General features: G+C 33.3%; 1 protein-coding gene across 4 annotated transcripts in view; it reads left to right on the top strand.

The window, feature by feature from the left end:
* RPGRIP1L (RPGRIP1 like) overlaps positions 1 to 15,260 on the top strand; it is a 121,316-nt gene that overhangs the window by 52,458 nt on the left and 53,598 nt on the right. For 3 of the 4 annotated variants that reach the window (XM_031954515.1, XM_012553816.3, XM_031954516.1), the window contains exons 15-20: positions 3,667 to 3,784; positions 4,356 to 4,808; positions 5,642 to 5,793; positions 8,983 to 9,352; positions 14,468 to 14,658; positions 14,767 to 14,850. In XM_031954515.1, the coding sequence (XP_031810375.1) occupies positions 3,667 to 3,784; positions 4,356 to 4,808; positions 5,642 to 5,793; positions 8,983 to 9,352; positions 14,468 to 14,658; positions 14,767 to 14,850 (1,368 nt within the window). The remainder of the gene's footprint in view (positions 1 to 3,666; positions 3,785 to 4,355; positions 4,809 to 5,641; positions 5,794 to 8,982; positions 9,353 to 14,467; positions 14,659 to 14,766; positions 14,851 to 15,260) is intronic. The other variant, XM_031954517.1, reaches the window with a different exon arrangement.

Below are 15,260 nucleotides of genomic sequence, written 5' to 3'. Positions count from 1 at the left end.
TTGCTTTGCCCATACTGATATCTGGATAGCAGTACAATATCACAGTACAAATCACTAAAATGATCTCTGAAAAGAGCTACACAAACCTTTGAAGCTTGGTATATTGTATCCTCCACCCTGGAAACAGATCCCAAGTAATAGCAGCCTAATAGCAGAAAATGAGTAAACAACAGAAGATTCTTATAGAAAGTTACTGTGGTGACAAGAAAGTTCAAAATACACACTTCGAAATGATAACAAAGCTAAAGCTCCTCCTACATCTAAAACCTCCACAAAAAAATAAGAATTGGTCTGAGATCATGGAAGAGTTCAAAAGGAATTTTGAAAATCAAGTAAGAGCAATAGAGGAAAAATTAAGAAAAATAAGAATGGGGCAAAAGAAAATACAAAAAGCTTATGATGAAGAAAATGCCTTTAAAAGCAAAATTGGCCAAATGGAAAAGGAAGTACAAAAGCTCACTGAGGAAAATAACCCCCCCAAAATTAGAATTGAGCAAATGGAAGATAATGACTTCCTTTATGAGAAATCAAGATACAAAAATTAAAAAGAATTGATCTGGAAAATAGATCCAGGAGAGATGATTTTAAAGAATTGATCTACCTGAAAGCCATGATCAAAATAAATAAATAAATAAATAAACATAAAAGAGCCTGGACATCAGCTTTTAAGAAATTATTTTTTTTAAAAACTGTTCTGATATTGTAGAACCAAAGAGTAAAATAGAAATTGAATCACCTCCTGAACCAGAACCAATCACTTCCTGAAAGAGTTCCCAAAAGGAAAACTCAGTATTATAGCCAAATTTCAGAACTTTCACTTCAAAGAGAAAATATTATAAACATCTAGAAATAATTCAAGTTAGAGTGAAACCATAGTCAAACACAAAATTTAGTAGCTTCTACATTAAAAAATCAGAGGGCATGAAATATGACATTCTGGAGAGAAATGGAGCTAGTAGTAATAGTATAACCAAGAATCACTTAATTAAGCTAAACTGAATATAATCCTTTAGGGGGAAAAGTGAACATTCACTAAAACAGAGGACTTTCAAGCATTCATAATGAAAAGACCAGAGCTAAATGGAGAAGAATTTTGAAGTAAGTTTCTCTTGAGTGCAGAAGCCTTGGGCAGGGATGCTGCAAGCTGTGTAAGTCTTTGCAAGAAGGTGATTTGGGGATCCTGGGCAGAGTAGAGAGCTGAAGGGAAGCTTGAGGCACCATCTCCACCCCATGATTAGAGGTTCATTCACTATTATCTCTTATTTTTTAAAAAATGAATGGACAAAGAACCCCACCACTGACACATATTAGAGGAACGGGGAAGATGGGGATTTCAGAGGAGGACACTTTAGTTAAAAAAAAAAAAAGCTACCCAAAGAGTAACGTGAAATGATTCCTTGCCCAGAGAGAATTTATAGAACTCAAAAAAGTATTCAAAATCAAATGAGAGACATTGAAGCTATTAGAGACCAAGAAACAATAAAACAGATTATAAAGAATGTGAAAATAAAACAGAATATGAAACATTTCATAAGAAAAACAACACATCTGGAGAACAGATCAAAAAAAAAAAGAAAATATAAGAATAATTGGACTGCTGGAAAGTTGTGGCCAAAAAGAGTACCTCGACAAAATAATATAGCAAATAATCCTAGAAAATTGTCCTGAAGGGATAGAACATGAAGGAAAAGTAGAAATTAAAAAAAAAAAAATCCCTTGATCTCCACCTCAGAGAGATCCTTTGTGAAAAAACACACAGAGATATTGTTGCTAAATTTCAAAACTCTCAGATCAAAGAGAACATTTTGCAAGAAACAAGAAAAAAAGCAATTTAAACATGCTGGAGCTACAATTAGAATTGTACAAGAGTTAGCAGCAGCTACAATAAAAGACTGGGCTCTTGGAATCGTATCTACAGACAAGCAAAAGAACTAGGCCTGTGGACAAAAAATATCATATCCAGCAAAAATACCTATAATTTTCAATGAGGGGGGGAAAAAAAACAGACCTTCAATGAACTTGCAGATTTTCAGGACTTTTCTATCAACCCAAACCCGAACTTAAAAGAAAATTTTACATAAGAGCCAATATCAAAGAGCAGTTTTAAGGAAGTCAACATGGACAAACTGCTTAAACATGGACAAATTGTTTATATTTTTTTAACATGGAAAATGTTTTACGTTTAAGACTGACATCAACAATAGGGGAAGCCCCAAAGAAAGACTGGCAGAGTAAAGGCAGAGTAACTACTAATCATGTTATACAAAAGAAGTACAGAGGAACAATAGACACAGAAGTATTAGACAAGGAAGGAGGGCTCGTAGTTCTGAAAACCTACTTACATAAGGAATGGATTCATTTATAGCACCTTCCAAAATCTAAGAAGAAATAAAGAGGAAAGGATAGGTGGATGGGAAAGCAAAGATTGAGGGAAGAAGACAAGAGAGGGATCCCTGGGTAGGAGAATGCTAATTATAGTAAGCCAAATTATGGAGCAAAAATTAATGGAAGAGTCAGCAAGGATAGGAAAGACATGTATGTATCGGGGATATATGTGTATGTGAACTGTGTATGTATGTATATATACATAAATATATCTTTTCATAACTATAGCTTGCTTGAGGGTGTGGGGATGAAAGAGGGATGTGTGTGTATGTATCTATATGTGTATATTTACATATGTATATGTTTTACATATGTATATGTAAATATATCCTTTCTTAACTATAGCCTGCCTGGGAGCGGTAGGAGGATGAAAGGGGGAAAAAAGAATAAAATACGTAAGGTGCACAGTAGAGAACAAAAGAGCAATTTATAAGGAAGTAAAGAAAAAACAGACACCCATGAATATAATTTCTGTTTATAGATATATACTTTATTTAATTATTATTAAATTGTTATATATTTTGAATCCTTCCTGATATTCTGCGGGGCACATGATAATGTTCTCTTTTGTTTTGTATTGCTTTTGTTTTTTTCTTTTTGTTTATTCTGTTTCTTTAAATAGAATAAATTTGGGGGGGTGGGAACTTAAAAAAAATCAGTCTCCCCCTGTATTTGGGGTTAAAATGCAAAGCTTAAGAAGCCAGGTCCCAATTTCTTATTCATTCTTTAATAAATTCATATGTTTAGAAGCTCCAAAAAAAACTTTCTACTGTCTCTTCTGCTGCTTATATTCATCATTTCTTGCTCTTAATCTGTCACCAGTTTTCTGGGTGAGAGCAGCTTCTTAATATCCTAAATTTGTGAGCTAATCACTAATTCCTCACTCCACACAGATACTTTTTTCATTTCTTTATGAACCTTTGTGTTCTACATTATTTAGTGTACTGCAAGTCAGACCGTTCAAAAGCATTCAGTTATTATTGTTCCATTTAATGAATGCATTGTTTTGTTTATTCTGAGTTGTCTGAACTAGAGGCAGCTTGGGATTTTCATTATCATCATTTCTCTTTGGGAGTACAGTGGCACTCTGAACTCAGGCAGGGTCCATTAGACCCTGTAGGGTGTGTACATGGGGACATTTCACTGGAAATACAAATTTATTTGAATTAAGTAAAAGTGAATGAATATTAATTAATTAGAAAGTATTCTTGGTGGGTGGGAAATGACATCTTGAATTCAAATTGTTCACTCTCTCATCAATAGTATTATCATGCTTTTTAGATGGAAGTTGAAGCAGTAACCCAGAAGTTGGAAAATTTTCAACAAGATTATGACCTAAAAATAAAACAGTATGTTCATCTCCTTGATGTTAGGGCTGCACGCATCCGGAAGTTAGAAGGTATCGCATGCATAAAGCAAATTTTTTGATTCAAAGCATTGAGTTCTATAAGCATTTACTTAAAATGAAGAACAAAAGAAAATGTCATCCACATCTGTGCCCAGAGTTCGTTCCTTCTATTATTTTCACTTGTACTCCATATATTCTTCCAAATTTGTTGTGTTTAGTTGATAAATTCACTGATTCTATTCTGTAGTGGGTTAGAAAACCAGATTAACTAATTTATTACAATTTTGTATTCAAGCAAAATGCTTTCAGGAGTAAAAGGCACGGAGTTTTGCTAACTAACATTTTTACTATTCAGAGGCCTTGTTTGTTTGCTGACTAGCACTCGACCATATTTGAATAATTAAGGTTTTTATATACATGTCCACTGGATATGGACATATTGAAATATTTTTGTCTAATGTAGAAGCATGGAATAGAGACAGAGTTTGAAATTGTAGACAAGCATTAAAAGGTACTCTTTTGTTACTGGCCACCACCTTTGAATAGTTTGTCCTTTCATATGTCAATACTTAGACAATGTATTTAGAGAATGACTTAATTACTTAATTTTCTGTTGTTGCAGCCCAATTAAAGGATATTGCCTATGGCACCAAGCAGTACATATTTAAGCCAGAAATCATGCCAGATGATCCTGTAGATGAATTTAATGAAGCTGTCCATTTAGAACGAGGAGAGAACCTATTTGAAATCCATATCAGCAAAGTGACCCTTTCATCTGAAGCTATCCAGGCATCAGGAGATCAAGAACCTTCCACTTTCTGTACATATGCTTTTTATGATTTTGAACTACAAACAACTCCTGTTGTGTCTGGTCTCCATCCAGTGTATAATTTCACATCCCAGTATATAGTCCATGTTAATGACTTCTTTTTGCAGTACATACAGAAAAATGGTATCACTCTTGAGGTCCATCGGGCATATAGTACTAATTATGAAACAGTTGCTGCTTGCCAATTGAGATTCCATGAGATTCTAGAAAAGAATGGTCGGATTTTTGGTGCTGCAAATTTGATTGGTAAGTCTAGCTACATGTCATGTACCTGTCATGTATATTTATACAATGACACCCACATCAGTGTCAACTTTCATCAGTGGAAAGTGCCTTTAGATCATTAATCATGTATTTTTTAGTTTACCTGAATTAGCACTCTACATATTTGGCCCAGATATCTCTTATAAATACAAATACTATTAATATTGATATGCACTTGGTACTTTAATTGATGATTACAGCTAAAATATATTAACCAGATTGGTATTTTAATACTAAAGATATCTTTAATAAAATAATGTCATATTTAGAATAGCTTGTCTACAGAATATTAGAAACTTTTAATATTAGATTAAATTCTGGACTTTGAAGGGAAATATTAAGAGATTTAGTCACCTGTTTCTAAGCAGAGCCATGTACAGCAATATATTTGACATATTTCTATACTGTGGTTCTTTTGATGTGTTTATTGTTTTGTGAGTTTTATTCTATACCTCTCAGGTTCTCTCTGCCTCTTAATTACTACTACAGCAGGAGAAAGAGTAAGAACTTGAGTGAGCATATGTGATTATCTCATTCATATTAAAAAAGGATTAAATTATATTTCACATTACAAATTGGCATATGCCAAGCAAAGCTTAGCATGTTTAACATGAGGGTATTCAACATATGGTAAAATTTGTTCTTGCGAGCATAGCTTTTCTGTCTTCATCACTGTTATTTGCATTTCAAACATCATTTGTGCAGAGCATGTATAATTCTGCTCCATATAACATTTTTGGTTCTAATATTACTAACACTGGTATCTATCTGTTTTCATTTATAAAAATATTGAAATAGTGAAATTTTTTTTGTAGGAATTAAAGGAGACATTCCACATTATGGTACAATAGAATATTGGGTCCGATTGAGAGTTCCTATGGATCAAGCAATTAGGCTATATAGAGAACGGGCAAAAGCTTTAGGCTATATAACATCCAATTTTAAGAAACCTGAGCAAATGCATCAGGTAAGCAATTTTTAGAACCTTTTTATGATGCAGGTATTTTTCTAATAGTCTTCCTTTATTATTATTATTCTAGAAGTTTTCAAAAAAGATTTTTTTTCTTTTAGCATTCAAATAACCTTGATTTAAAATTATATTTTGTGTATATATGTTGTCTGTGAAAATGTGTAACAACAATCTGATCATGTTATTATTGTTCATAAAAAGTGTTCTCTGGTGCTGTCTGACTTCCAAAATGAACTAGAAGCATTTAATTGTGCTTGCTAAAAATCAGGATGTTTCAGACTTAGTCTGCCACAGTATAGAATTAAGTCAATAGGTCAATAAGTATTTAAGGAGTAAAGAATCAAATAAAAGCAAAAACAGCCCCTGCCTTCCATTAGTAGACATGTTAAGGGGGGAAACAACTTGTAAAAAGCTAAATTTGTGCAAGGTATATACAGAGTACATGGAAAGTACTCTTGGAGAAGGTGCCAATAAGATTTAAGACCTCCTGCAGAAGGCAGGCCTCAAGCGGAGTTTTGAAGTCCACCAAGAAAATTAAAAGGTAGAAATATAGTTCAAAGCAGAGCAGGTTCAGGAGGAGGCCAGTGCAAAGGCATAGAGAGCAAGAATCTGTAAGCAGGCCAGTATAATCAGATTATAGGGTATGTGGAATAGGGTAAAATATATGAAGGTTGGAAAGAAAGGAAAGGATCAGGTATGAAAAATGTGAAAAAGCAAAGAAAAAATATATTTAATTCTTCAGGTTTTAGGGAGCCATTGAAGCTCCTTGAAGAGGAAGATGTTTTGGTCAGACGTATGCTATAAAAAAAAATCACCTTAGCAACTGAATGGAGGGTGCTTTGGAATAGGGAAAAGACTTGAGAGGGGGACACAAGTTATGAGGTTATTCATACATCAAGGCGAAATGATGAGGAACTGAAGGATTGTGATTTTGTGAATGGAGAGGAGACATATTTATAAAGAGGTTATAAATAATTTTTAATACAACACACCTAATAGTAATGTCCATAAAATTAAGGTTGTCCTTGGAATTTCTTTATTTTTGTAGCACAAAAACACCTCACAAAATGACCCTGAGTATTTTATTTATTAGCTGGTCAAGAACTCAAATTGTGTTTGTATTTTAAGTTTTAGGTGGTTGTTGTTTTTAATCTTGAAGAAAAATAAGGGTAATACTTATTAGAAACCACTTGATATAGCCTTATTCCTTAAAATAATCAATTCAGAATATAAAAATAAATTTTAAAAGAATTACTTAAAAATAAGAGAAGGGCGGGAAAACTGGGACATTGATGCATTGTTGGTGGAGTTGTGAACGAATCCAACCATTTTGGAGAGTAGTTTGGAACTATGCTCAAAAAGTTATCAAACTGTGCATACCCTTTGATCCAGCAGTGTTACTACTGGGATTATATCCCAAAGAGATTATAAAGAAGGGAAAGGGACCTGTATGTGCACGAATGTTTGTGGCAGCCCTTTTTGTAGTGGCTAGAAACTGGAAACTGAATGGATGTCCATCAGTTGGAGAATGGCTGAATAAATTGTGGTATATGAAAATTATGGAATATTACTGTTCTGTAAGAAATGACCAACAGGATGATTTCAGAAAGGCCTGGAGAGACTTACACGAACTGATGCTGAGTGAAATGAGCAGGACCAGGAGATCATTATATACTTCAACAACAATACTAGATGATGACCAGTTCTGATGGATCAGGCCATCCTCAGCAACAAGATCAACCAAATCATTTCTAATGGAGCAGTAATGAACTGAACTAGCTATGCCCAGAAAAATAACTCTGGGAGATGACTAAAAACCATTACATTAAATTCCCAATCCCTATATTTATGCACACATGCATTTTTATTTCCTTCACAAGCTAATTGTACAATAATTCAGAGCCTGATTCTTTTTGTACAGCAAAATAATGTTTTGGTCATGTATACTTATTGTGTATCTAAGTTATATTTTAATATATTTAACATCTACTGGTCATCCTGCCATCTAGGGAGGGGTGGGGGTAAGAGGTGAAAAATTGGAACAAGAGGTTTGGCAATTGTTAATGCTATAAAGTTACCCATGTATATATCCTGTAAATAAAAGGCTATTTTAAAAAAAAAATAATAATAATAAAAAAAAATAAGAGAAGGAAATCCATTTCTACCTTTCAGGTTGAATATTTGTTACTGATAAGTATTTACATCCTTTTGTGAGTTGAGAGAGGTTCAGATAACAACTTTATCCATCCTTGCTATAAATTAAATTATAAATGTTAACCTAATATTGTTAAAGATTCTTCCAGGTAGTAGAGGTATAAGAAACAGACCCAGTTGCTGGTTCTAGTAATTCCTTCTCTGGGAAACTTTTAAAAAGATCTCAGTTTCTCTTCATAGTTCCTTTTAAGCTGTATACAACAGAAAATATCCCTGTGTACACTTTTCTTTTTGCCAAATAAGTTTAATCATAGACCCTTTTCTGGGAAGCATCCCTTAGCTTTTTGTACATTTCAAAAAGCCAGATAACCTACAGGAAGGAAATAGAACTTCTCAAATTAGGTCAGTTTTTAGTGTGACAAATAGAGATCTGGTACCTTGGGAAAGTATTAAAAGGCTCAAATCCTGGAACTATAAAGTGCCAGTTTGTTCTTTCTGCTCTATAACTTCTGCAACATGGAGCAGATTGGAGAGGTAAGGAGGAGACAAGGGAAGACTTAGACGAGAAGTTGCTGGAGTTGGAGTTTTTTATTTGTTTCTTTTACTTTGCTTACTATTTATGCTTGCATTGACCATGTAACACACTTAATGCTTTTGTATATTTTTAAAGATATATATATATATATATATATGTATGTATGTATGTATGTGTATGTGTATCTATGTATATATGTGTGTGTATCAGATTAACTATTAGAAGCTTTATTTTGCTATAGTAAATTTTCAGTATATACTCATCCTTCCTAATTTGTTGCATGCCCAGCATGGCCACTTAATGTGACTCCCTATTTACAACTAAAAACATTAAAGAAGACATTATTTCTTCCTAAATGTCAACATCTTATTATTTTAGAGACATTAATTATGAAATTATTCCACATATGTATGTATTAACGATGATTATATTTTGGATTTGACAGCCACTTTATATTTTAGTTGTATTATGATTTAAATATGTATTTTTCCATTTAGCAGATACCCAAAACTGCTCATCTTGGCCTTACTTCAGATGACAACTTAAATGAACTCCATATCACAATAAAATGCTGTAGCAACTTAAAGTCTGAAGCAACCAAAAGTCACATGCAGCCAAATCCATATGTTGTATACAAGTTCTTTGATTTTGCAGACCATGATACAGCTATCATTCCAAACAGCAATGATCCCCAATTTGATGATCACATGTGCTTCCCGGTGCCAATGAACAAGAACTTGGATAGATACCTCAAGTCAGAGTGTCTGAGTTTCTATGTATTTGATGATAGTGACACCCAGGAGAATACTTACATAGGAAAAGTCGATGTACCACTAATTTCTTTAGCACATGACAGATATATTTCAGGTAAGAATATTATCTCTTTAAAATTATATTTTATTGTTTTTAATCAGTAAAAATTGAACTTCTTTCCCACCTCTAACACCCATTAAAAACAAAAGAAAAATTAAATCCTTTTTGCAAGCATATAAATTCAAGGAAAATAAATTTCTGCATTGACCATGTCAAAAGAAAAAAGTTGTCTCCTTGGTTGTGAGTTCCTCATCTCTATATCAGGAAGTAGGCAGCATCACACTGATCAAAATTCCTAATTCTTTCAAGTTTGTATATATTCACCATGTTGTTGTCATTATATAAATTATTCTTATTCAATTCACTTCATTCTGCATCATTTCATACAAGTTTTCCAAGTTTCTCTGAAGCCATTTAACTCATTTCTTATAGTACAATAATATTTCATCACATTTATATATCATAATTTGTGCAGTCATTTCCTAATTTATGGAAATCCCTGCAGATTCCCATTTTTGCCCCCTCAAAAAGAACTATAAATATTTTTATACATTCTTTTGTTCTAGTGTGTTTTGCTTAGAAATAATATTAGTCCGCTAACCTTCTGATTCTGTCATAAACCTTTTCCTCTTTCTCTTTTATTTCCCAGTTGAATCAAATTAATTTTTATACCCATATCTATATCTATGTAGATATAAATATATATGTATTCCCTTCTTTAGCCAGTTCAGATGATAGATTTGAGTGTCAGCTACTCCCCCCATCTCCTCATTTGCATAGATATTTACTTTTACCCTCTGATTATGTGAGATAATTGTCCCAAACCTTCCTTTTCCCTGCTTTTCCTGATGTATTCTTCATTTCCTAAATTTCTATTCTTTTTTAAAAATGATCAAGACGTAACAGAATTACTCCCTGGCTTCATTTAGATTTTCTTTATGACCCTGATGATTATGGGATTCAAGAGGGAACACACGTATCATCTTCCATATTAGAATTAGTAATTTATTCTTGCTTAGTCCTTTATCATCATTCTATAGTTTTTACTTTTTGTCTCTTAACCCCTGTATTTGAACTTCAAAATCTCTACATAGCTCTTGTCTTTTCATCAGGAATTCTTGGAAGTTTTCTGTTTGATTAATGGACCATGTTTTTCCATGTAAAGTTATATTCAATTTTGCCAGGTCAGTTCTTATTGGCTGAAAGCCTGTGTCTTTTGCTTTCTGGAATATTATGACTGATTGTCTGTGAAGACCGCGTATTTTAAAATCAGCCGGAGTCAGGAATTCAGGTTAGGGGAAAATCATCAGTCTTTATTCTCAGTGAAGAAAGATCGGAGGTGGAAGGGAATCGGCGATAGCAATGTGTGCAGCTGAGTCAAGAAGCTAGCTAGACCAGCAGCCACACGACCAGCAGCTAGGAGTATGGAACCCAGGCTCAATCTCTCCCAGCTTCTCTTCCTGTCTCTCTGTCTCACCCACCAAAATCGTCATTTCCTATACAACACATCAGGATTTGCACAGAAAGTAGGCAGGGACCATTCTTTATCCAATCATGTATATTAATAGAGTATAGTCCAATTACTATTTAGCCTCACGTACTTGGGACCTCAGTGCATCAACTCAAACCTCAGCCCATTACAGTTGTCTTGATTTTTTTTTTTTTAAATTAGGAACTCTGGATTTTGACAGTAATGTTCTTAAGAAAGTTTCTTTCAGAAGGTAGCCAATGGGTTATTTATATTTTCCCTTTGCCTTCTGGTTCTAAGGGATGTGGGCAGTTTTTCTTTAAGATTTCTTTAACTATGATGTCTAGGCTCTTTTTTTGAGTCATGACATTCAAGTAGTATGATGATTCTTAAATTTTTTTCCTCTTCTATTTTCTAAGTCAATTGTTTTTACTATGAGATACCTTACATTTTCTTCTCTTTTTTTTTCAGTCTTCTGTTTTTGTATTAATATTTGTTCTTATCTCATGAAGTCAGTGATTTCTATTTGATCCATTCTAATTTTCAGTAAACTTATTGTTTGAGGAAGGTTTTGTATCTCTTATACCAAGCTGTAAATTTCTTTTGCAATTTTTCCTTCCGTAACTCTCATTTCTTTTCCATTTTTCCCTTAATGGCCTCATTTTATGGATAAAAAAAAATTTTAAACTCTTCCTTCATCTTTTCTAGGAGTTTTAGTTGAATTTATGTCCAAACTGTGTATTTTTTTTGAAGCTTTCTTATAAATGTTGGGACAATATTTTCATCTAGGTTTATGTCTAGAGCAAGGCTGTTATCGTAATAGCTTTTAATGGTGATTTTTTTGTATTTGCTCATTCTTCCATTTTGCTTCCCAACTTTGAGCTTGATATTAAATCTGAATATTGCACACTTCTAGAAGGAAGATGTAGAGCTGATCCCCTTGCTGTTTTCTTGGGGTAGTTGTTGTATTATTCTAGGATCCCAGGTCTAGTTCTGGCTGGGAAGCTGGAAGCTATCATTGCTCTCAAGATGATCAAATCTAGGATCTATTGCTAATCTTGGCTGATATCAGACAACTGGGAATCTCTCATAGTTCAGAGTGACAGAGCTGAAAGCTTCCTTCCCTTCGGCCTAGGATTCCCACCCTAGTTATTCCTCTTCAGGCTTTAGGTAAGGCTAGAAATTGGACCAGAGACCCTGATCTGTTGCTGGTACTTCTGACTTATGAACTGGCTTTTTTACCCCAGAATGCCACCCTTGGAGACAGATCTCTTTCTTAACCCATCCTGGACCTATGACCCAAAATTAAGAAGTAGTAAGCAAAGATGCCAGTTAGCAATTATTCTTATACCCTGAACCCAAGGATCCAGTATGAGTAAGGATCTTTGCCCTAGTCCACTATACTTCTGAACATTCACTTTACAATTCTTCTTCTGATGAGACCCTGGTCTCTATATCCACATACCTCTCTGTCTCCCTATAATGGTCTTCTCTTAAAAAACAACATACTGTGAGTTTTTCTTGAATTTCCTGATCAAGCTTCAGTCTGGTGTTTTCTAGATCTGTTTGAAGAAGTTGGGGAAGGGGGAAGCTTGCTGTATTGATTCCTATGATTCTGCCATCTTGGCTCCACCCTTAAAAATATAATCTTAAAAAACCAGACCTTTTAAATGCTGTCATATTAAATTAAAGAATGAGGAAAGTACTTTTTTAAAAAACCTTATTTTAGGATCTAGGAAACTAAGATTCAGGGGGTTATTTGAATATATGATTTTCTTATAGTTTAGTGATTCAATCCTGTCCAAATATGTGAGTCTGTGGAATTTTGTCAATGGATTTTTCCTTGACAAAGATACTAGTGTTGCCATGGTATGGATAAGGAACTGAAGCAAATAAGGATTATTACTTGCTCAGGATAATACAACTAGCAAGTATCTAAAGCTGATTTTGAACTCAGATCTTCCCAGTGCTCCTTCCACTGTACCATCTATCTATCTGTCGTGTGTGTGTGTGTGTGTGTGTGTGTGTGTGTGTGTGTGTAAAAACTTATATTATATCCCCAAAGAATTCTAAATTTCTAAGTCATTAATCTTCTTTGTTATTCTGAAAGTTAGACTAGGAAAGACTATAATGCTTTTTTGAAATGAACAGAAAAAAAAAACTATATTGTTATTTCAAATCAATTCTTTAAAAAAAAAATTTCCAATCCATACTTTTTTTTTTTTTTTTTTTTTTTTTTTTTTTTAGGTAAGTGGGGATTAAGTGACTTGCCAAAGTCACACAGCTAGAAGTGTATAGTGTCTGAGCCCAGTTTTGAACTCAGGTCCTGCTAAATTCAGGATTGGTGATCTATCCACTGCATCATCTAGCTGTCCCCCAGTCCATATATTTGAATAACAAATTCAGAGCATTTTTAAATGACAACTGCTTGAAATATGCTTAAAATATTTACATCAGCCTGTTAGATATTGGAAAGAAACTAGAAATTGAGGAGATACCCATCATTTGGGAAATGGATGAATAAGTTATGAAAGGTTATTGTTCTATAAGAAATAATGAGCAGGCTGATTTCAGAAAAGCCTGGAAAGACTTCCATGAACTGATGCTGAATGAAGTGAGCAGAATCAAGAGAACATTACAAACAGTAACGAGAAGATCATGGAATGATCAGTTGTGATAGACTTGACTTTTCCCAGAATGAAGTGATTCTAGGCAATTCCAATAGACTTGGGATGGAAAAAGGGCATCTGCAGTCAGAGAGAAAACTGTGGAGACTGAATATGGATCATAGCATTGTATTTTTAACTTTGTTTTTTCCTTTCTTGTGCTTGGTTTTTTTTCCCCCTTTGGGTCTGATTTTTCTTTTATAACAAGACAAATATAGAAATATATTTAAAAGACATATCAGACTGCTTGCTATCCTGGGGAGGGGAAAAGGAAGGGCAGAAGGAGAAAAATTTAGAACACAAGGTCTTGCATAAATGAATATTGAAGGATAGCTTTGCATTTGTTTGGAAAAATAAAATTGAAAAAAATTAAAAGAGGTATCTGTTGCTTAAACTCACTAATTGTGCAGTTCTAAAAAGCTGTTGTATTTTATTAAATTTTATATCCAAACTTACAAGTTTGGTGTGTTGTCATTTTTATTTTATTTCTTTTGAATACTGTTTCTCTTGTACAGCCTGAAAATTGAATTAGGCAAACCCTAGAGCAAATGCATTACTATTATTTTCACTGGAGAAATTTTTTAACATTTTCTCAGACAGTGCAAGCTGTTTTAAAAGTTGATAGTCATTTCATTTATTTTTCTTAAAAGAAAACTATATGAAAGGCTGTAAAGACTATACGAAAGGCTATAAAGTAAAATGTTAGTGGTAAAAAAGACAGCAGACCCTGGAGAAAGCTCTTTGAATATAAATTCAGCAAATTAAAATATTTATACATTAACTTCAGTCTCTTTGAATTGAGATTTTCTTTCAAAGTCCTTAACTTCAAAAAAGAGATCTATGTGAAGCCCAAACCCATTACTGATTCTTTTGTCTCTAATTTACTTTCTAAATAATTTGTGTTGGAAGTTGAAGTCATGTTTCAAGAGAATAAGAAAAAAATTTTTTAAAGATCCATACTTTAATTTTTTGCATTATCAAAGTTTTAAGCTATCAAAAATATATAAAAATTAAACTAATTTTGTAATTTGACAGGAATATTCGAGTTAACAGATCATAAGAAACATCATACAGGAACCATTGAAGTTGTACTGAAATGGAAATTCACTTACCTTCCTCCAACTGCATCAGCAGTATCTGAGGACCTAATGAATGTTATTAAAAAAGAAGAATCAGAACCTGATAAAAGGTTGCACAAAGCATCCACTGTTACTACACCAGTTGTAGTAAGTAACTGGCTTTTAAAGCTTGCTTTAAAATTTAAAATACTTTGAAACAAAATTTTTAATTTGATATATATTGCTTTCAGCTTAATATGTATTGGTTTATCATAGGTTCCAATACCTAAACCAAGAAAGCGTACTCTCCCAACAGACAAGAAAGTGTCTTTTATGGATATCACTGCACACCAGGATTCTGTAAGTAACAAGAATCCAGGATAATATATATAAGAACCTTTTCAAAAAATTTCTCCATATTATGTCTTATATGACTTAGAAGAAAACTAGGTACCCTATTCACTAATATAAGATGTGTATTTTTTCCCTGAACTCAGTTTTTAAATTTTCAGTCTTATATATTTGAAATATATATATATATATATATATTTCAAATATATATTTCAAAATGCGATTTCATCATTGTATGTTCTTTCTCCATCGATATGGATTATAGCCATCCTGCAACCTAGTATGCAATTGACAAGCATTATTATCACCAGAGAAATTTGTCACCCAGTGGTTAGCATTCTGCTTTTAAGCCTTTTTGAACTTAGTTAAGTTGTTCTGTAGTGTGGCCCACTCAAGACCTTTCTACCTTAAAACCTGAT

Source organism: Sarcophilus harrisii, chromosome 2 (genome assembly GCF_902635505.1).
Source record: "Sarcophilus harrisii chromosome 2, mSarHar1.11, whole genome shotgun sequence".
Taxonomy (NCBI): domain Eukaryota; kingdom Metazoa; phylum Chordata; class Mammalia; order Dasyuromorphia; family Dasyuridae; genus Sarcophilus; species Sarcophilus harrisii.
Note: the sequence above shows the minus strand (reverse complement) of the source record. Positions and strands in the feature narration are given on the sequence as shown.